The 21,518-nt window shown below is 36.5% G+C and overlaps 3 protein-coding genes across 7 annotated transcripts in view; 2 read left to right on the forward strand and 1 right to left on the reverse strand.

Annotated features, from left to right (window-relative positions):
* The window catches only part of LOC108723001 (cytosolic carboxypeptidase 1), a 31,830-nt gene extending 21,758 nt beyond the window's left edge, over positions 1–10,072 (reverse strand). For 2 of the 5 annotated variants that reach the window (XM_018448434.1, XM_018448432.1), the window contains exons 1-13: positions 9,705–10,072; positions 6,984–7,132; positions 4,576–4,658; positions 3,905–4,022; positions 3,647–3,789; positions 3,119–3,263; positions 2,912–3,043; positions 2,691–2,834; positions 2,359–2,530; positions 1,961–2,030; positions 1,386–1,561; positions 695–1,310; positions 13–522 (exon numbers count right to left, since the gene is read on the reverse strand). In XM_018448434.1, coding sequence (XP_018303936.1) covers positions 13–522; positions 695–1,310; positions 1,386–1,561; positions 1,961–2,030; positions 2,359–2,530; positions 2,691–2,834; positions 2,912–3,043; positions 3,119–3,263; positions 3,647–3,789; positions 3,905–4,022; positions 4,576–4,658; positions 6,984–7,132; positions 9,705–9,802 — 2,556 coding nt within the window. In that variant the 5' untranslated portion in view covers positions 9,803–10,072. Of the gene's footprint in view, positions 1–12; positions 523–694; positions 1,311–1,385; positions 1,562–1,960; positions 2,031–2,358; positions 2,531–2,690; positions 2,835–2,911; positions 3,044–3,118; positions 3,264–3,646; positions 3,790–3,904; positions 4,023–4,575; positions 4,659–6,983; positions 7,133–7,874; positions 7,891–9,672 lie in introns of those variants that run through there. The other 3 variants (XM_018448431.1, XM_018448435.1, XM_018448436.1) reach the window with 3 other exon arrangements.
* A 3,911-nt stretch (positions 10,073–13,983) lies between these two features.
* On the forward strand, positions 13,984–16,023 carry LOC108723005 (uncharacterized). Its single transcript, XM_018448442.1, has 4 exons — positions 13,984–14,309; positions 15,247–15,405; positions 15,475–15,603; positions 15,703–16,023. The coding sequence occupies exons 1-4, from the start codon at positions 14,304–14,306 to the stop codon at positions 15,889–15,891; spliced, it is 483 nt and encodes a 160-aa protein (XP_018303944.1). The 5' UTR covers positions 13,984–14,303; the 3' UTR covers positions 15,892–16,023.
* A 2,259-nt stretch (positions 16,024–18,282) lies between these two features.
* LOC108723002 (uncharacterized) lies at positions 18,283–21,403 on the forward strand. The gene is made up of 2 exons (XM_018448437.1): positions 18,283–20,283; positions 20,925–21,403. Exons 1-2 carry the CDS (start codon positions 18,364–18,366, stop codon positions 21,234–21,236), a joined length of 2,232 nt encoding a protein of 743 aa, XP_018303939.1. The 5' UTR covers positions 18,283–18,363; the 3' UTR covers positions 21,237–21,403.
* Positions 21,404–21,518: the final 115 nt, after the last annotated feature.

Here is a 21,518-nt window from a genome sequence, read left to right on the forward strand (position 1 = left end):
GAGATTTCTTACATGTATAGGATTGGTCTTGGAATCTGGTGACGTAATGGTAAGCACAGGATTCTCATTTCCGTTTAAAGTCTCGCAAAGGGTCTCCGCGCGAAAGTATACGTTAGCCGCGCAGACACTTTTCGTCCACTTCCAGATATTAGTCATCAGCCGACTGTACGTGTACGGAAAATGATACGCCAGATAACAAACATCGTAAGCGTGCGGAAACGTAACCGTGAAGGATGTCGTGAAGTACGTTTTTCCCTTGACGGACCGTTGATAACAATTTCGATAGTAACAAATGTCCACACCGGTTCTTATCCAACCTGGCCTACCACATTGCGCCTCTGTAACGCTGAACAGTATCGGCTTCATACCAAAATTGAACTGTGAGTTCGTCTTCTCGCAGTTGATTATATTGAACGTGTATGCACTCGCCTCCATGTTGGAGACCTCGAAGTAAAACCATTGATGTCTGGAACCGCTGTTGACATCTGGCGTCAAGATAAGATCATATTCTCGTGGACCTATCTAAGGAGAAAGCAGACGTTATATGTTAACGTAGGGAAGTTTAACGAGAAAGAAATTAATTCATATATATCCTCGGATTAACTTGCAGAAATTGCCGCGAGTCACTATGAAGTCTCTTACGTAATATGAACATAATCGATTATATAAAGTGCAAGAAGCGGACCGACTGTACCTGAATAGCTTTCCTCAGATTGCCGCTTTCAAATCTAGATTCAAACTGCAATCGTTTCGTATCCACGTTGCGCTTGCCAATCCTATTCTCGTCTCTGTTACCAAACAGCCACTCATCGTTTGACGTTTCCCAGGAGACAGAGTTTGAGAGTGCATCAAGATCATAAACAACTTCCTGGATAGTGGTGGCGGCGTGGAGACCTCGTTCCACGCAGGTTAACAATTTCGCACGGCAAACTTTCCTGTCCTTAGTGTTGAGAAGCTCTGCTTTTCCCAGCCCGTCGCCGCCAATCAGATCCGGATAGGCGACCTTGACAAAACCTATAACGCTTCTCACTCTGCTCGCTACGACGCAATACGCCTGTCGATCCGTGACGTTTGCAGACACGTCTTTTAAAACCCTCAAATTGTGCGTGCCGTTCACCAATTGATTCTTCATCGTACCGTTAGATTTTGAAAAGTCCTTGATTGAGGTCTTCGTCTTTCCCGCTTTCGCGAGCGACGAATTTATCTGATCGTCATCCATCAAACAAAGATCGATCAGTTTGCCGTTTGTCGATCCGACAATGTGTAGTTGCGATTGCAAATTTCCCAGCTCCTTGAAGAACGTATAGTATCTAACATAAAAAAGAGAGATGTTTGTAATTTTAATTGATATCGATGTGCCTTTGTAAAAATGATATTTCACCTACCCAGCAAGATCCTCCTCTGATCTCTGCGAGGTAAAAACTCCGGCAAAAAATTTGTTCTCGTCTACCTCATCGCCCAAATGAATCTCATCCATTGTATCTCTAGAATCGTGACTCTCCTCGTCATCCCCGGAATCAAGATCGCTGTACTGTCTACCAACCGAAGCCACGCTGTTCGCCTTCACAGAAATCAATATTCGAGTCGCAAGAACATTTAATAGCACGAATTTTTACATTATGGACGTTTTGGATGTTGCGGTATTATGTACGTAAAGCAAGAATTGTTAGAGGAAGTACACTGAGAAGAACTATTCATTTGAGAAAATTAATTTAGTTTGTCTTTCTTTCTTTCGTTGGAGAATATGTCTTTAAATCAAATATAACATGTTTGACTTAAATACACACATATTTCGTCGAAAGAAATAAAGATGAATTAAATGAATTTAGTTGAAAGAATAATTTTTTTCTTAACATGCATAATGTTATTAATAAACGCTTGTTTTAATCAGTGTAACGCATCAAATATTACGTTCGCAGCGTGTTATGTTAATCCGACTTTTTATGAAGAAGTGACACACCTGGCTGTCGATGTCGCTACCGCTTTCAACGCTGTTCGCCCTGTTGACATTCACTTCGGGCAGAACAAATCTGCGTGCAAAAAAAAGAGAACCAGTTAAAAGTTTAATGCACATATAGTAATTGTAATCATAAATGCATTATCACGCCGTTTGAATGCATTAATTCTCAACTAATCATAATATTTTACTAATAATATTTTACTAATAATATTATAATATTTTACAACGAAAGCTACCGTTATTTACTTGCCTTGATCTCTGTAGCAAAAAGTGATCAACCCATATAATATTTATAATATAAAGGTACCAAGAAAATATTGAAATATAATAAACATATTACGATTATCACACGAGGTACAGTTTATACTGGTCGAGATGACCTCGAACGTTTCATTCACCTCGCGGGCGACATTTCGGGCACCGGTAATTCCTTTTTGTCCAGACACTGATTGATTATTCCACAAATACGCGACAACAAGCAGTCATAAGCTTTATCCTCTGGACAACTCGTGCAGAACCGGTAGAGTAGCTGTAGGCCATTGTTCGACTTGATAGCCTTCCTTCCAGCTTCTAGAATGTCAGGTAAAAAGTATATGCTTGTGATACCGGAGACTTTCAAAAGAACATTAATAGAGAATATGATAACATAAATGATAATATAAAAATATAAAATTAAACAACTACTATCTTTCATAGTACTTTTTACAGAGTCTATTTTTAGTAAACTTACTTATTACGCAGAAATGCTGAAGCGTATTCAAAGCGTAATTACAAATCTTCAAGCGTATTTGCCCATCGAATCTCTCCCATCTCTCGAAAATTCGCATAAGCAGGTGCACCACTCCCGTCTTAACGAATTTGTTACAGCATAATTCTAGAAGTAAAATATTATGAATGTTAAAACAATTAATAATGAAAAATAAAATACATTATAGGTAAACACGTGCTTACTATTTGTCGTTAAATGTTTAAAGCACTCTAATAATGTCCTCAGTTTCAAATGTGGCGTATAACCGACACTGACAAATGTTTTCTCCAAAGTGCTAGTAATACCATCTTTTACTAGTGTTTGCAAGGAAAAAGCTATAAAAGAATAATAACTTAATTATCCTCGAACACAAGCAAATTGTCAGATGCATAAAACAAACTGTTGCTTACAGTTTTTAGCAAGAGTCTTGATGATCAACAACAGCGGCAATAACGTCTTACTGTTGTTGTAATGCTGTTTTAACAGCGTATGGAACACTTTTATGGAGTTGAGCAGTTTCATTTTTGACACAAATTTCTGGTCCCTCTGAGCCACCTAAAAAAATATTTTAACAACTTGTATTCCCTAGGCATTTTAAAAAATTGCATGTTTTTTTAAGTTCTTGTTATTTCATAATCTAAAGATTTTAATGCCGTCTGAGAATAAAAACAATATTATAGTGTAATGTATAAAATTACAATGTAAAAAGTTAGAAATAGTCAAAATAAATTCTATACTCTAGAAAAATGGAAATTGAAAAATATTTTCGTAGATATACGCAGTGCGATCGATAAAAAGTTCTGCTGTGCAGACATACAACGTGTCAAAAGTATTTCCTTCTGTTCATGCAGAAGCAGCGAACCAAACAAAATAATTGTTCTAGTTGCAAAATAAAATTAAAAAGGAACTTATTACAATGTATCGTCCTTAAAAATCACCTGTCCCAAAATCCAGAGGATGTCTTGAGTAAGTACTTCGCTCATGATACTATCCGCGTGTTGCAAATTTATTAAAAGTTTAACTAGGACTTGCGTGATACCTAAGTTGATCAGTTGAATGACCGCCATTCGGCTACTGGTTCCTATTAAAGAATAAGCACATTACTTTCAATCCCAAGAAAAACATTATCGAATCCGTGAATTTAACACAATCGGCATTCTCGATAAAACATGTATTTCTATAATAATTGCCATTACTTGTAGCATTTCTATTCTTGCTCCCTCTCTCCTTGGATTTGCCTTTGATTATTCGGGGCGATATACATTCATGTAGTATGCCGGCGATGCTGCAATTAGCAACGTGATCCTTGCAATTCTAAAAACAAATTTCAAAGAATAATTTCAATTCTTCCTTAAATATATTAATTTCTTTTTTCCTTTTTTTGTATGAATAGTATAACAGTGATAAAAATTACTGCGATAATAGCGAAAAGTAATTATAAAGAATCGCGAGTAATATGCAAGCAATTATTTTATGTGCGTGTTCTGACACTTGTCGGGATCTGGAACACATGGATATTTAAATTTACGAGCCTCGCGGCTTTCTCGAACAGACAATGCAAGATGCGTGTTGCGTGACACCACGTGACATGGACGCGATATTTCACAGATAGTACTATAATTACCACCGTTACTCAAACTCTTGGCTCTGTATCTTGTCAATGATATGCCAATCGAATAATCGTAAGCTCACATGTAATTATCTCCCTCTCTCGCACATACGCGTATCGATCTTGGTTGCTATTAACACGCGAAACAATCGTAGCTTATCCGTAGCACCGATAAGACGCTACACGTTACAATTAATAGGAGCGAGGAAAGATAACGTGACCAAGACTAAAAGATTATTTTAATTAAAAATTATTCACCTCCAGGGTCATAATGAACGATTCCATCGCACCGGAATTCTTGCGCCAAAGCTTTTCCAATGTGCGCTCGCGTATTCGCCGATCTGAAAGATAAATCGTTTTATTCTCTGTTCTATTCTGTGTTTTTGTTTAAATCGGATTCGTAAATCGCAATTTATTCGTGGCGCCAGACATACTAGTGCCTTGCCAATGTCAAGTAAACTTTAACGTGCTTAATGTGCAGTACGTTAGAGAAATCAAGAATCGCAACATTGGCGCAATACATTCTTATGTCAAAGTTGACACAGTGCCAATTGGAATCAATGTCAATGTTCATGAAAAATTCACATAATGGCAATAATCCAATGCCCCTGCAATTACAAATATCATCGAGTAAATATTTGCAATGTAGCACGTGGATAATACAATAAAGTACGAATTTTCGCTTCTGATGTCACGATAACGGATAAATACAACTATGGTGACGTGAAACGTGACCTACAGAAAATTTAGTAACTAGAGGTATCCAACTATGTCGCAAAATTTCAGATAATATTAACTGCGAACTAAAACTCAACCGCGCAGTAAATTCCGTGATTCGCGAGAACATCGACTAGGAAGATTGCCAGGCCCTTATCAAATTGGCGCACAGGCGCGATCCGAGTGTGTATCGTTTGAAGTCATAGTTTTCTGGATGTCGGCCAACGGGTCTTTGTCGTCAGTGATTATGCAATCGGCTAACAGGCGGTTCTTCTATTTTAAAATAACACATAGTAGCGATCGGCTGTTCGCACATATTTGCACACCTGTTTGTCCAAAGGTCCAGGACGGATTAACAAATTAATATTTGATAAATAGGTTTCAAATCCCGACTGAGATAATATTTTCCATAATAAAATTGTTAACAGTTTTTAAGGTTATCATATATTAACATCAAATTATTAATATTCTTATAAGATGTTGATTAGCATCAATATTATTTAATTGTCAATTTAATATGTCATGTTATAATACTACTCTAATTCTGTTCTTAATTGTGTTTCAAGACTGAAAAAGATTTTGAAGCGCAGTTTACAGAATTGAATATGTATACAAATTCAGATCAGAAATATTTAAGTACTAAGATCCGCTTTGACCAAATGTAGAATTTTTCTTACTTAATTAGGTTTATTCTCAGCATCAAATTTTATTATAATGTTTAATAACCATGACGGTATAAAAATAACGTTTTGCAATAATTACATGTAAATAATAAATATCGAATAAAGTTAATAATATCAACATGCTTAAGAAAAATTTTTTAAAGATTAAAATGGTTTATAAAAATTATTCATATGGAAATCTGTTGCAAAATTAGAAATTAGGAATATGGCTGAGCAAACGACTGCATAAAGTTGGCGACTTGTTGGTCGAAAATGACCTGAATTTACATTACTGCACAATTTTGTCGTACCGCTGGCCGAAAGTGCTATGACCCAGAACGCACACGTACTACGATTATTATATTTAGTGGTGTCTTCCAACAAAAGACAGTGTAACAAAGTGATTATATTTCATCTTTATTTAACATTGGCAAACAATAAGGATGTAATAATTCACTGTGTCATCTGTGTTTCTTGCTGGAAAGCACCCTATGACCCGATTCCACAAATGTAAGATTAACTTTAATCTCGGTTTAATTTACTATTTTTTTCTAATTCTTGAAAATAGAAAAAGATAAATAGTAAGTTAAAGCGAGATTAAGTTAATCTTACATTTGTGGAACCTATATCTCCTTCATCACACACTTGCGTCTCGACAGATCTGTCAGATATGAATGTTCGATATTTCCGCTAGAAATTTCGTATAGTTCATACACGTTTTATCAAATTTCATACAAATAGCACGATGCAAATGCAATAATAACAATACGATGGCGCAGAACGTGACGACCAATTTTCTTCGCCATCCATTGCGGGGGAATCACATGAGAATGATAAATCGCGCAAGTTCCACCGTGATTTCGTGCTGGCCGAGAGTAATAATATACCGGCACGAATTTCTCCCTGGAGTGTCCAATCTACCTTCCGATTCGTTTAGAACTTTATTGCCACGATTCGCGCGCAATATCGTACGAGATCTTTAATGGGGACGACACGCGATACGAAACACTAATGAGAAGAGAAATTGCTGCAACGCTGATTCGCTACAAAATCGAAACAGAGAGATAAAAGAGATAAAGAAATTTAAAAAATACAAAACACTTAATGTAGCTCTTTTATATCATTAAAATAAAAATCTCTAAAATGTTATTCAGAGAAATTGTGTAAACAATCGAGAAATTCCTTATTGCCAGTAAATGCCCAGAAAAAAGGTTAAATTGGCACAATGTCTTCTAAAATACAAAGTTATCGAGTCGCGAGATGAGGAATTCCGATAGAGTTGCATACCTGATGACGTGACACGCGCATGAATCTTGGCCACGATCGCTCTGAGCGCGTCGCCGGCTTCCTGCGGTTTAGCCGCGAAAGTTCGAAGCTTCTCCAGCAGCGCATCGTTCACGACCTCATCCGCGCTTTTATTACCCGCTGACATCACACTAAACAATGCATTGCAAAAAACAACGAAATATCATTTACTCTTCTAAAAGGGACCGTTCGATGCGTATCGATAACACGGAAATCGCAAAAAGCCATTCCGGATTTCGAGTGTAGGTCTATCTACAGCTACGGCAAAGTGAACAAACACATCAAAATGATATGCGTGCTAAGGGCAAAAGCATCGAGCTCTGCCTGTAATAACAAGTGAAACGATAAAGAATTACAAAGGCTGTAAGCTAACATTTTGTATTGCCTGAAGCCAGAAAAACATAGAAAAACGTAAGGCAGTGATTGGCCAATCACAATAGAGAACGTATGTTACACCACGATCTCTACTCTTGTTACGTCTCACTCAATTAGCCAATCAGAGTTGAAAATTTTTTATAACTCTTGATTGTGATTGGCTGATTCTTACGTTTTACGGTTATTGCTACGGAAAGTATGTGCGGCAGCCCTTTTAAGTAATCACATTACAGGTTGATGGTTGACGATTCTATTTTAGCCAATCACGACATATCGAGTACGGACTAGCTGCATCGTGATTGGCTAAAATAGAACCATCAAATGGAAACCGTAACCAGCAACCCGTAGGGTGATTACGGCTTTATGATACCTGAAAAAGATGATTGACGATTATTTTCTCGTATATACACAAGTGACATCGCGAATTTCGTCTTTCCCTTCGTATTTCTTATCAATATGCTAATCATGATATAAATGTATTTATATCATGATGCTAACTTGCTTTAGGTTACCCATGACAGATGCAAAAGCGATAGCTTTCTGTCACGACGGGACGGACAATGGTGTGCATCGCGCGATCGTCGGCAATACATCGTCACATCAATGAATCTTCATTGGCTTTCGGCCAACGCGGTCGGAGGAACTGTTAATCACTATTCACAATCAGTTGGTCGGTTAGTCAATGTCGCTGGGAGATAAAGTCAACCATCGGAAAATCGACGCGCGTCGGTGCCAAGGTTAATTAACGTGATCAGGTAAAACGCGACGCTGCTCTAAAATAACTGCGACACGGATGTGTCCTCGCACGAACCGCGATTCCGGGAAAGACGGTTAGAAGGAACTCATTATCGAATAATTAAACGTCCAATTTCGCATTAACTAGGTAGCAACCATATCATATTAAATGAGATGACATGTTTCACTTGGCCACGTTATGAGGAATTGTCGACAATATCAAGAACATCTTAAAATTATTTTGATTTTGGCTCTGTCTATTCTAAATTTGTAAGGTCTAATTTTCTCACGTTTAATCCTAACTACGTGAAATTGCGAAGCAACTAAAAGCAGAGGACGGCATGCGGAATATTTGACATGAAACTATTTCAATTCTTCGAGAGAGAGAGAGAGAGAGAGAGAGAGAGAGAGAGAGAGAGAGAGCAGGCAGATATAAAAATAAGAACAAAAAGATTGACGTTTAGTGATAAAATATTTATTGATAATTCGCAGATTACAGACAAATTTTTTAATGGGTGTACTTTTCTGCAATGTACCGTGTGGTTCGAAACATATACCGAAAAAAATACTAAATTTTAATGAATATTTGTTTGAATAGTTCTAAATAAATATTTACTGAATGTAAACTTATTTATTTGATACAAAAGCTATTTATTGGATTTAACTATCATTCTTTTATTGAATAAATATTTATTTACAGTAAATAAATGTTTGCTTATTGTTAGTACTATTCAAAAAAATATATATTAAGGTTCAGTAATTTTTTTTCAGTGTATAAACATTCTCAAAGGGTTAAAGAAATGCGTGAGTTATTGCATTAAGCATTGCATCTGTGCGTCAATGAGAGAAGCTACGGTAATTGAATGAATTCATAGGATATAAACGATGTAACAATCGTAAAATTTACTTGTCGTCGGTTATTAAGAGAGAAACTGAAATGAACATCGCGTAGCTTTGTAAGCTCCTTTAATGACGATACATTCGATGTCTTTGAGCCGAACAACAATAATTAATGTACATGCTTATAGTGATAGATAATACTATACTTAATTGGTACATAAAAGCTAGCTCAAGCGTATAACGAATCGCGATGTCAATGATACACATCGGGTCGATGCAATCTCGATAAAAAGAAAAAAAAGAATATGTCGAATGAAACAAATTCAGCGTTCACAGCGCGAATATACGTGAGAGGTCAGATTATTTTTCATCCGAATTTATTATCGATTTACAAAATGTGTTTTAAAATCTCCTAAGATATTCAAACTATTAAAGAAGCGTAATGGTTTATAATTAGAATAAATAAAACTATCCGTGTGTTACCGGTGTAATTAAATTTTTTAAATTTTCATAAAACAGATCTATTTTATTTAACGACTACTGCAGATATCGGGAAGAAAATTAAAAAAAAAGTCTTTGGCCTCGCTATATAAATATAGCAATGATCAGAAAAGCATATCGAAGTAAATACCGTATACCGAGCGTACGCGACCGTACGTACAACCGTCGACACCGGAAATCGCGATGGAGATGGCGAGCACGCACGTACACACATACACACAGAAATACAATTCTGTCTTCTAGGCTCTTTACTCTTCCTGCTGGACGTCGGCCGTGTTCTCGTCGACTGGTCGCATTGTCGCCATCGACCGTCGATTCTCCTTGTCGTACTTCACCGACGTACCTTTCATGACTCTCCCTCCATCTATTTACTTTTGTCAAAAGCCGAATTTCGATAAGTTATGACTGGTTTAAGAAAGGGCTCTCGGGAATAAAATTTTTTTTGGGACTTTTCCGGAGTGACAGATATCTGTTGTGAATTGTTTTTCTCGACGCGACGCTGACGGCTAGATGCAAGCTCTTGGCGAGAGCGCGGATCTCTCTGCGCGAAATTCGTGAAGCGATCCTCACGCTTCGCCACTCCACGGCGGTTTGACGTTTCTGTCTGCCAAAACTATGTTTAAATGCAGACCGCGCGCGCACACACGCGGGGCGCGTCTATTTTTAGTTACTGCCGCTTCCCGAAAATCGCGCCCCCTTTCTCTTATCCCGGCGATAACACCCTCGCGTCCTCCAGCACCCTGGCGTCATCGACCGATGCGCCGCGATGCATCGCCAAAGTCTCGACGTAAGAAAGTGTGAACTCCTTCCTTTTATCTCTTTCTATTCTAGAGACCAAAGTAACGCGATTTATTAAACTAGGAAAGAACATGCCTGCATTCTTTGCAAAGGATAAGATTTGTTCTATACTTGCATAGATTTATTAATGTTTTTTTGTTGGACCTGATTCTTGGAAGATGAATGAGCATTTTCGAAATCGAATAATTTTCAAAATAGAAAACTGGCAGAGCGAAACATCTGGGACTTTGAAATCTCTCTCCGCATCTTTTACAGTGTGAGGATCTAGCGCAAAATTTCAAGAAAATAATTGCTGTTTATTTAACGAGTGCCATCAAAGATCATCATCGCGTTTGGTTTGCCAAAACGAAAAATACTTCCGCGACTTTACTAGTCTTCCAAAACGTCATCGGTTCCGCTAGAATGCGAAAGACGTGGAAATGAGTAACGACGAGCAGGTGAACATGTTGCAAAATTTTATCTAGTTACGTATTGTACTATGACGTTGAAGAAATATTCGAATTTTCTAAAACCTACGTGAATTACTTAAGGCAGATTTGCTTGATAAACTTTTTTTGAATGCCCAAACGGCATTTTAAAAAGATCCATCTCATTTCGGTAACGAGAAGCGCATAAAAAATGAGCAAGTATTGTAATATTACAATAACATTACAGTAACATCAATATTAATTTGATATTCAATCATATAAATTAATATAGCACACGTACATAACAGTTACATTGTTGAGTAGAAAATTATAACATTATTTAGCAGAGAAAGCAGCTTTGCAACTGTTATAAGATTCTTCAATACGATTAGTCTTGCTTTTAGATCCTTAATAGATTTAAACGTATAAATCGATCATATTAGGAATTATACAACAGTTGCTTTTTCTGCTGAACGTAGCCATTGACGTAATCAATATTAAGTGAAAATAGATCGAGATTAAACACACACATGAGTGAAAAATACCATATTCAATCAAAACGGTTCTTCATATATCTAATAATATTTCTTACGAATTCATATAATTTCCAGTTCAAACTAACTGTGAAATAATTTGTCAATCTTGAAACATAGCTTTAAACCGAAACTGGAGTAGTATTATCATAATTAAATTGGCAAACAATTTAATAATATTGATGCTTGATGTAATGTTACCGTTATATAATATTGATGCTTGACGTAATATTACTAATGTTCTATGGGTAGCGAATATGAAATCTGCGGAACTCAGACTTACAATTAGATTCTTGATTTTTTTGTTGAATTCAATCATAAAATCGGTTTGTAATAAACAATTTCCCTGTATGTACTATTCGATGCAATTAAGATGCCATACAGGAAAAAAGATTTGGATTATTTATTTAATTACTAAGTAAAATCGTATAAAATCAGAGGTAGCATCAGGCGGTGCGATATTCGCGTGCGCCTGTCACATTGGCGCATGTTTATTCACGTGCGGCACGTTCCCTGACATAAAGACATTAAAATTGCGCACGAAACGACACATGATGCGTTATTAACGGAACATGACACGATTCGTGGAGTTTACCAAAAACGAACCGGCACGAGACACATCGAAATGAATCGTGTTAAGAATTGAGCCGAAAGGGGAAGCGTTAAGAAAGCAATCATAATCGAGCAGGAAATGCGACTTGCTCTTCAAGGCTTCTTCTCTCTCGAGGACAGCATCGTAGTCGACGATCGTGTATGACCAACACTAAAAATTACACGACCTCCGGGTTGAACGACGACTGGCATACCAGTGTTGAACAGAACCGACAAACCAGAGCAACCAAGCTGTCTGACAGTAAAGTGTACGAAGCTCACTTGATGAATGCGAATTCGTGCAATCCTGCGGATTGATTAGCGAACGTGCGAAGTTCCACGAGCACGGTCGAGCTCTCACGAGGCTCCCCTATCGATTGCCGAAAGGACGTTCTGGTTCAAACTGGTCCACGCTCTACTCTCGCCGGACTGGTCTATCCTGCGAAGCTCAAATTTTCGAAATCGATCAACAGCGCGAGGATCATGATGGAAGAAGACTTTCACCATGGCGGAGATCCGGTTAATCTTACGATGACTTCACATGCTATAATTACACATGTAATTACTGCTGATGATGGCATTAATATGATTTAATTTGCTTTACTATAAGTAAAGTACAACATTACGTTTATTATTATCGTATATGAAGAAAAAGAGTAGAACGTTGTATGTAAATTATTATTTAAATTAGTCTCTCGGAGCGAAGCTACGGCTTGCAGATTCCTTGCTCGCAACATTGTTAAACCTGACTCGATGATAATCGAGGAAACTTACAAAATTATTACTAAACTAAATACAACACTGTATTATTCATATAAAACGGACTATTTTTCAATTCGTGAAAAATAGAAGTAAAATAAGATTGAAATCTCAAATTTTATATAGTATACAACATAAATTTAGTTTGGTCACGGTATAATCTGACATTCGTGACACATGAATTATCGTTGCGGGTTAACAATTTCAAAGTGTTTACAAAAATTATCAGTATTTTAAATTTATTTTTAAAAAATAGATACGTTCTTAAGGGTAAAATATCAAAAACTCCATTTTTCATATCAGTTAAAAAATATTTATAGATATCTCATAGTGGAAAGAACTCATGTCACATTTAAGTCACGTACGTCAAAGAAGAAGAAGAAATATTCGATTAGATTAATCGCACATTTATTTATAATATTCACTATCCATTTTTCTAATCAACAATAATTTATCATCAGTCAAATTGCATCACTGCTAAATTTTTTTTTCTTTCATCCGGTTCTCCGTAGGACATTATCAGCGATCCTCATCGGGACAACCATACTCATCGACGAAGTTGCATCTTTACGTCATTTAGCAGAGCATTATATATGTTTATCTGATCAACGACGCGGCGACGGTTGGTATAAACGTCGAATTATAACGTCGCTAAATTTCAGCCGCCAAATTGTCATCAAGGTGACTGTTGTGTTCGGCGACGATATACCCACGCAACTCAAACGTCACGTTTCCGTTCACGCTACGGTGCTAATAACTGTCGGATCGACAGCGTGGCACGAGGCCAATAAAAAGGACGCTGCATAGAGCATGAATCGATGAAACATTAGAAATTCAAATTCCGAACTCCGTTCGTAAGACGGACACTCGGTCCGACCACGCCTCTTATTCATGACCTAAGAGCAAGAGCATAACCGGTTCATGCTTTTCAACGTTTAAACCCACCTCACTCTATGGAACACTCACGCTATGCGGTACTCTATTCGCGCACATCAACTTCCCCTTCGTCGTCCTTCGCAAATCATGCGGGAAGGACGTTTAGGGTTGCCCAGCGATCAATACGCGGCGGACTTTATTGAACGCTACAATCTCGCGCGATCCATTCTCTCGGAATTTTACCTTTACGAGTTTTGAGATCGCACACACATAGAGATTCCCGATAGGAGCACGTAAAATAGTCGCAAAACGAATCTTTTCAGCTCCGGTTCTAAATGCAACGACGCAACGCCTTGATTCGTAGACCCTTAAAACGTTCTCTTCGAAAAAGTCGAGAATCGAAAGGCGGAAACAGAGAATATCTTTAAATCTCTCCTACACTGCAACGCATATATATTAATCGTTAAGAGAACCAGATAATAACAAGTTCATAAGTTTATGATCAAGGATATCAGCAAACGTCGGCGATACAGTTTAACCGTTAAAAGAATGCTTGGTTTCGATCATACCTGAAGCTGATACTGAAATTGATATCGAGGCCGCTTCTCGCCGGCTCTCTGTGAATTATGCTACGAGTTCCGTATTAAAAAAAAAAAAAAGAAGAAGAAAGGATAGTACACCGTATTTTGCGTGTGCTGCTTGAACGATCGGGAGAGGAGACGACACAACGAGTAAACGTTTGTAGAAGCAAAAAAAAAGCCGCAGATGATGTTCGACGGGGTGGGGCTTTGCTCTCCAGGCCAAGAATATATAAATCGCAGGTAGGGCTGAAATTCAAGTTAGTTCGGATACGATCTGAGGCTATCGGCAATCTACGGAAACAAGAGATGCGGGTGAGTCTACCGGTGATTCATTATTGTGGAACTGTTGCTATTGTTAGGCTGTTCGATTATTTGCATAATGTCGGTCTAATGGCGCTAATTTGACATTAAAATGAGGAGAAACTTCTTCCTATTTGTTTTTTCTAAAGTAATACTTGTTAAATTTGTCAGTCATTTGCCGTGCTTCTGCTTTAAAATTTTTAATTTATTTCACAAGAAACGAAAGATTTAATTAATTATTGTTATTTATATAAGATCGTAAAAATTGCTCTATTCTTATTGTAATATGAAAAGATAAAAATATGAAAAAATAAAAATAGATCAAAATAGCAAGATATATTAATAGAATATTATTGTCGTACGTACCGCGCTGACGTCATAATGTTTTCGTGGAAAGTAATTTCATTTCTTGTTTGCTCGGATCATTCGCATGAAACACACGAAATTCAACGGGCAAATCTCATTTCGAGAAGTTATTACGTTTCTCATCTACGCTTTTGAGAAACAATAAACAAACGCATATACCCTAATAATACCGACAGTTAAGAAAATTACAATATAATATATATAAATATATAGAAAAATATAAAAGCACTACTAATTCTGTCGAGGGACTACTCACCTACGAAATCAATGAGGAATTCAGTAAATGAAGCAGTCAAACATTCCTCATTGAAATCAAGAAATCATCTGAAATCAAACAAAAAAGCATTGTCTTACGTTCGATCGCGCGTCTCGAATTTCTTTCGGAAAAAAAATAAAATCCGATTTTATATTCCGATAAAAAAAATAAAATCCGATATTATATTCCGATATCAGGAAATCACTTTCGTAAGTGAGTACCCTCTCGAATCCTGTATTTTAATGTTTGTTGTGTTCTTCGTCTATTTAAATATAAAATCTAAATTGCTGTTATTTCGATGTTTCTCAAACTTAAATTTTTTCGCAGGGTTTATCATCGTTCGTAATTTTCTTCGCGGTGGTGGTTGGAACGGCAGTACCGAAACCATTATGGTCGACTTCAGTCAGCACTAATTATTTATATTCCACGCCCGGAATCGGACAACACCAATATCAAAATACGCATTCTCCCTATTACGTTTACAATGTATTACAGACATAAAATATTCTACAATTAACGTTTGGACATCATTTGTAACATTATGCGCCTTTTTAGATTTATTCAAACACAGGAGGTATACCGAATGCTCTTCATGTTAGCGGCAAACCAGAGATTTCTCACTTTCCTGCTTACAGTTTCTATTATGGAACACCAATTTATGATATCCGGATTCCATTAAATCCTGTAATTATGTCATTTCAATGAATTTTCATTCAAGAAAATCACTCGGGTTTTATACTGTAAGCTACATATACGAATGAACAATAACTTGTATTATTCCAGATTTATCCCTTGTTAACACCATCTCATCCAGGAATACCTCCGGCACTTCCGCCAACATCGACAGAACAATCTTCCGACGAAGACGATTATGACGGCATCGAAAAGTTAGATACGAAAGTCGATCCGGATACAGAGACAAAAAACCCAGAAAATACAGATAACGATTCCATAACTGTGGAAGCAATATGAAATAATTCTTCTTGATACGTGCACAACATAGCGTATATATGAACATGGAAAGTTACAATAAGTACAATCGTTTAGTACGATAAATGTTCGCTTTTTTAATGTTATTTTTATATTTATATTATGTTACGCTACATCCGAAATATGTTAAAAAGTTCTTTTTGACTAAATTTTTATTAAAAGAGAAAAATAATGCACTGTTACATTCGTACGTAAGTACAGCGTCCGATATTTGTAATAAAAATTCAGATTTTGGTAGATTTTACTTTATTTATCTATTTTTCTATTTCAAATTACCATTTGAAAGTTGCTTGAAGTTATTTGCAAAGTAGAGATGCTGATATTGAGGAAAAAAATATCGAATATAAATATACTTGTTAATTTAAAAAGTATTCATATCAATATTATCGAATAAATAATTAATATATCAAATAAAATTTCGCTGATCGATATTTATAATATTGTACAAGAAATAAGAAAAGGAGAATGTGTGTGTTAAGTTTGGACTATTTTTTAGTAAAAATCAACATTCTTTCACGTTCATGTTTCCCTAATATGAGCAATACACTCGACTTCGCTTAAGCAGCCTTTAAGGGCGTGTTCAGATTCTCACTTGAGTGCTCCTCTCCCCTTAGGTACCTGTTACGCCCTAAACACAATGCGAAGCAACAGCGACAAGAACAGCGATAGGAATGGCATAGAAATAAGCGATATATGTATAATTGTCGCCTCCCGTTGCACAATGCCGCTAAAGAAATAAAAATGCCAACCAATCTGATCTCGTATATAGACCGTAGTATATTCTTCCATCTGCTTCAAGGTTATAGCACACATAAACAGAATGAAAAATCTGAACGCTGATTGGCTGGCTGGCTAACTGGCTACAAGGCGACAGACACAGAATTCCAACTCGTCGGAAATTTATCACCTATGTGCATTGACATATGGATTCCCGTATGTTGGATTCCTCTGTTCCTATCGCTATCGCCATTTATCTATTTATATTGCCTCGCATTGTATCTTGGGCTTTATCCTTTTTATAGGTCTACTTTTTATAGTTGAATTAGTGTACACTTTTGTAACTTAAAGTGAGATAGGTATATGTTTAATAGTTGGCAAAAGCGAGAAAGATATTTCTAGTGCAGTTTAGTGTAGGAATAAAAAAACGTCTTGTTTAACATTCGGCGAACAACAAGAATGGAATGATATCTAGTGACACTCTAAAGGACAAAAATTTAAACATAGTCTAAGCCTTAGATATACATAATATAATATATAATTTGTACATCTCGGAACTTTTTCATTTTAGTTGAAAAACATCCAAAACTTAATATCCTCGATCCTTTATATTGTAATAATATTGTCAAATTTTTATGCATGTAAAGTAATAATATTTATCTACGTGATTGATGTACTTCTATTTTTTGATATACTGCTTCTGTTGATGTACTTCTTCCTAAATCTATCAGATTCATAGTAATTTTTACATCATATACCACAGCCAGATCCATTCTTCAAATTTTCTTTGTTTTCAACAATTAAGATCAATCTACACTACTTGCATCCACACATTTTATGCATTCATATGCATGAGAAATAGATCAATCACATGCATAGAATGAAGAATGTAGCAATATGGACCATCGACTTGCCTTTGTTTAACATTGATAAACAACAAGGATGGAATGATTCCATGAACGTTGCGAGTATCAAGTGGAATGCACCTTAGACCGTTAATTCGCTTATACATATACATATATAATAAGCTTCTTATAATAAGCCATTACTCCTAAAACACTAGGTGTAGTAAGCCTTAAGCTTTAAGAAATTGATCAATTACAGTTGAATGTGAGAAGAATAATCGACTATAATTGATCAATTCCTTATAAGGCTTAATATTTACTACTATTGTATTTGCGGGGTAAAAGTACTATAGTACTGTATAGCACGGAAGACTGTGGTTTATGCATGTATCTGCTTCTGATAAAATGGTATAAACTATAATTATATTATAGATATATTAACGCTTTTACTTAAAAATATTTAATTTATGAATAATTTAAAAATATTTATATATTCGATATTGCATCCCCATACTTTTTCTATTCGATATTTTATACCGATCTAAAAAAATCTCGAGTAATCGATAATATTGAATATCAATAGCTATCTCTATTGTAAATAAACATCTCTATTGTAAATTTATTAACAAACATTTATTAATTTTTCATATCAGAAAAGCTATTTATTAAATCGACAGAATTCGACAGATTTGATATCGTCTCACAAAGAACAGGATAACGACGGAGTTAACTTGGCGTCGATAAATCGATCGTTGTTACGACGAAAAAAACGTCGAGGTCAGTTACCCCCGAGAATCCGAGATAAAATGGGGTCAAAGATGATGAGAAGTCTTCGAGTCCATCAGTACATCGATTTCCTTGGAACGCGCTCGTCGATATCGACGTTACAAAAATGATTGTCCGCCATGGAACGTTATGGGCAATCGCGGTGCTTGTTCTTCTCGCGAGTGTATCATTTTCGGAATCTGTAAAACTGCGAAAACCACGAAAGAGGACCATGGCAAAATCTCCGTATCAACAGTCCAGGATTGGATCGGTAATTATAAGAGTGATGCATAAGTATTCTGATGATGATCTGAAGCGTGGTGCATCGGCTGGTTGTATTAACGGCAATTGTAGAAATACGCACAATAAATTTAACTTCGAACCTGTCAACGAAGCGATGTCTGAGAAAGACAATTTCCTCTCAGACGAGGAATCTTTACGTTACGTCGTGCATCCGGAGAAATATGAACATTTTGTATTGAGAAAGAATACTGGACACGCGAACAGATACAAAAGGGACTCTACATTTTCGGAATTACCGAATTCATCGAATACAGACGATCGTACAGTAGTTAATCGTGACGGTGACGCGAGTGAAGTATCAAAAAACGTAAATAAAAGAAATTTTACGAAAAAAATATACAGACTTCCGCTATACAGAACAGTTTTACTAAATCGATTCAATAAATACCCAAAGAATCTTTTGAAACCTTTAAGCGAAGTGAACAGAACGAGAAGCCTCGCTGTTGATTATTTCTCGCAAAGAAACGATGATGACAATGGCAATACGAGTAAAGTACAAAAATACATAAATAAAGGACATTTTATAAAAGTTCCATTATACAGAACAGTTTCACTAAACGAGCTCAGATATACAAAGAATTCGGAACCTTTAAACGAAGCAAACAGAACGAGAAGAAGCCTCGCTATTGATTGTTCTTCGCAAAGAAACGATAGTGACAGTGGCGATGCGAGTAAAGTACCGAAAAACGTAAATAAAGGAAATTTTACGAGAGTTCCGCTATACAGAACAGTTTCATTAGACGGACTTAATAGATATACAAAGAATTCGAAACGTTTAAGCGAAGCAAGCAGAATGAAAAGAAGCCTCGCTGTTGATTACTCTTCGCAAAGAAACGATAATGACAGTGGCGATGCGAGTAAAGTACCAAAAAACGTAAATAAAGGAAATTTTACGAGAGTTCCGCTATACAGAACAGTTTCATTAGACGGACTTAATAGATATACAAAGAATTCGAAACGTTTAAGCGAAGCAAGCAGAACGAGAAGAAGTCTCGCTGTCGATTACTCTTCGCAAAGAAACGATAATGACAGTGGCGATGCGAGTAAAGTACCAAAAAACGTAAATAAAGGAAATTTTACGAGAGTTCCGCTATACAGAACAGTTTCATTAGACGGACTCAACAGATATACGAAGAATTTGGAACCTTTAAGCGAAGCAAGCAGAACGAGAAGAAGCCTCGCTGTTGACTATTCTTCGCGAAGAAACGACAGTGACTATTACGCACAGCGAAAAGCCGTCATGGACAGATATTACGCTCGGCAGCGTGAGATAAACGCGCGATACGCTGCTAATCGAATAAACACGACTCCACGATTAAAGTACAACAACGTGTCGCAGCATCAGCCGACAAGCAACGTTACTCTGTTCAATCTCGGACATGTATACCCTAGTAAAGACTCGACGGCGAGGGACAATGCGACTTTTCTTCATCTCTCCACAAAGATAGATCCAATATATAGCAACGAATCGCGATACAACAAAATACCGACGGAACTGGACAGTCGACGAAACTTCGTTCCTGAAATCGACCCCGGCTTCAGATCTGACACGGATTCGTCTCAAACGAGAAGCAGCGGTAATAGCGAGAGAAACGCATTGGATTATTTTGTCACCCCCACGCCCTGCACGAATTTATCCTCAAATGGTACTTTCGCGCCGAAAACGCGACCCAAGCTCGCGCAAAATAGCATCAATGAAACAGAGCAGAGCAACGAGGACTGCGCTTATAATTCAGCAGAAAAGGTGCATTAATACAATAAATATCACTTTTACATCTCTCACGAATTTCTATCGTTACAATTTTAGTATAAAACTCTAAAGTGAATTGTCATTCTGAAGAGTGAAATTTCACTCTTAAAGATTAAAAATTAGGTCACTCTTTTTTAAGACTGGCTCAATCTTCACTCCTTAGGATGAGATTTCACTTCAAAAAATTTAGACAGTATTTTTTCGTACGTCTTAGTATAAAATATACGCACACTCTTTAAAATTTTTTAAATAAATCTCACTTTTAAAGATTGAAAGGTAAGCTACTGATCTTTATTAAGACTGTCTCTATTTTCGCTTTTTATCCTCATAGCAAAAAATATCACAAAAATGTCATGGTGACATGCGAATGTCCACTTTGTCACAAGTAACGTCGCTATGACATGATGATGAAGCGGTCATAAAGAAATTGTATCTCACTGTAATACTGCTATGACAAATACAGATTGAGATAATAATGTGATGTCACTGTGACCTTTGATAATCTCATAGTGGCATCACAATTTACTCGTGAGCCTATTGTGATTTTTTGCTATGAGAGTAGAGATTCCATTCTAATGAATTTAGAGAGTATTCTATTACATGATGTATTACGGATTACGTATTTTATTTTCTAGAATAACACCGAAGGCAACCTACGATGGGGAAAGTGCGAAGGAAAAATCGTGTATCAACACAATTTGCTTCTAGGATTAAGGGGTCCTTCGAACCTTGACGCTCTGTTTGAGGTAATCATTCAGGGCCCTGTCTGCATCACTTGCGTAGAAGCGTTGCGATATAACGAAACTAGAGCGATTGTCGCGTTGGATTCCGGAGGACGTGGATACGAATATGCGAAACTGAGGCTACAGGGTTACGAGAACGAAGGATTTTCCTACATAATAAAAGTTTGGGGCATTAACAAAATTGGTGAGGTTTGCGGAGACTAATCAAGATACGAGTAACGTATAAAAATAAGTGAACTAGGTAACATTATGTCACACGCATATAAAAAATCATTAATACAAAAATTAAGTAATATTTTTATGAATATATTGATATGTTGTGACATCGTTTGTTTAGTCTTATTTCGTATTAAGCAAGTAATCTTAAAAAACAAGCTAACATATACGAAAGATACATCACAAAAATTTTTAAAATTTTCTCCATAAAAAATACCTTCGCAAATGATCAAAATATTCTGAGTTATTGTTCTTCTGATTCAATATTAG

Source organism: Mycetomoellerius zeteki, unplaced genomic scaffold (assembly GCF_001594055.1).
Source record: "Mycetomoellerius zeteki isolate Tzet28-1 unplaced genomic scaffold, Tzet1.0 scaffold221, whole genome shotgun sequence".
In the NCBI taxonomy this organism is placed as follows: Eukaryota; Metazoa; Arthropoda; class Insecta; order Hymenoptera; family Formicidae; genus Mycetomoellerius; species Mycetomoellerius zeteki.

Coding starts and splice junctions, on each gene's coding strand:
- LOC108723005 (XM_018448442.1), top strand. Junction 15,406..15,474: donor CTCCCTATTACGTTTACAAT/GTATTACAGACA, acceptor GCGCCTTTTTAG/ATTTATTCAAACACAGGAGG. Junction 15,604..15,702: donor TCCGGATTCCATTAAATCCT/GTAATTATGTCA, acceptor GTATTATTCCAG/ATTTATCCCTTGTTAACACC.
- LOC108723002 (XM_018448437.1), top strand. CDS start 18,364: ATGATTGTCCGCCATGGAACGTTATGGGCAATCGCGGTGCTTGTTCTT. Junction 20,284..20,924: donor CTTATAATTCAGCAGAAAAG/GTGCATTAATAC, acceptor TTTATTTTCTAG/AATAACACCGAAGGCAACCT.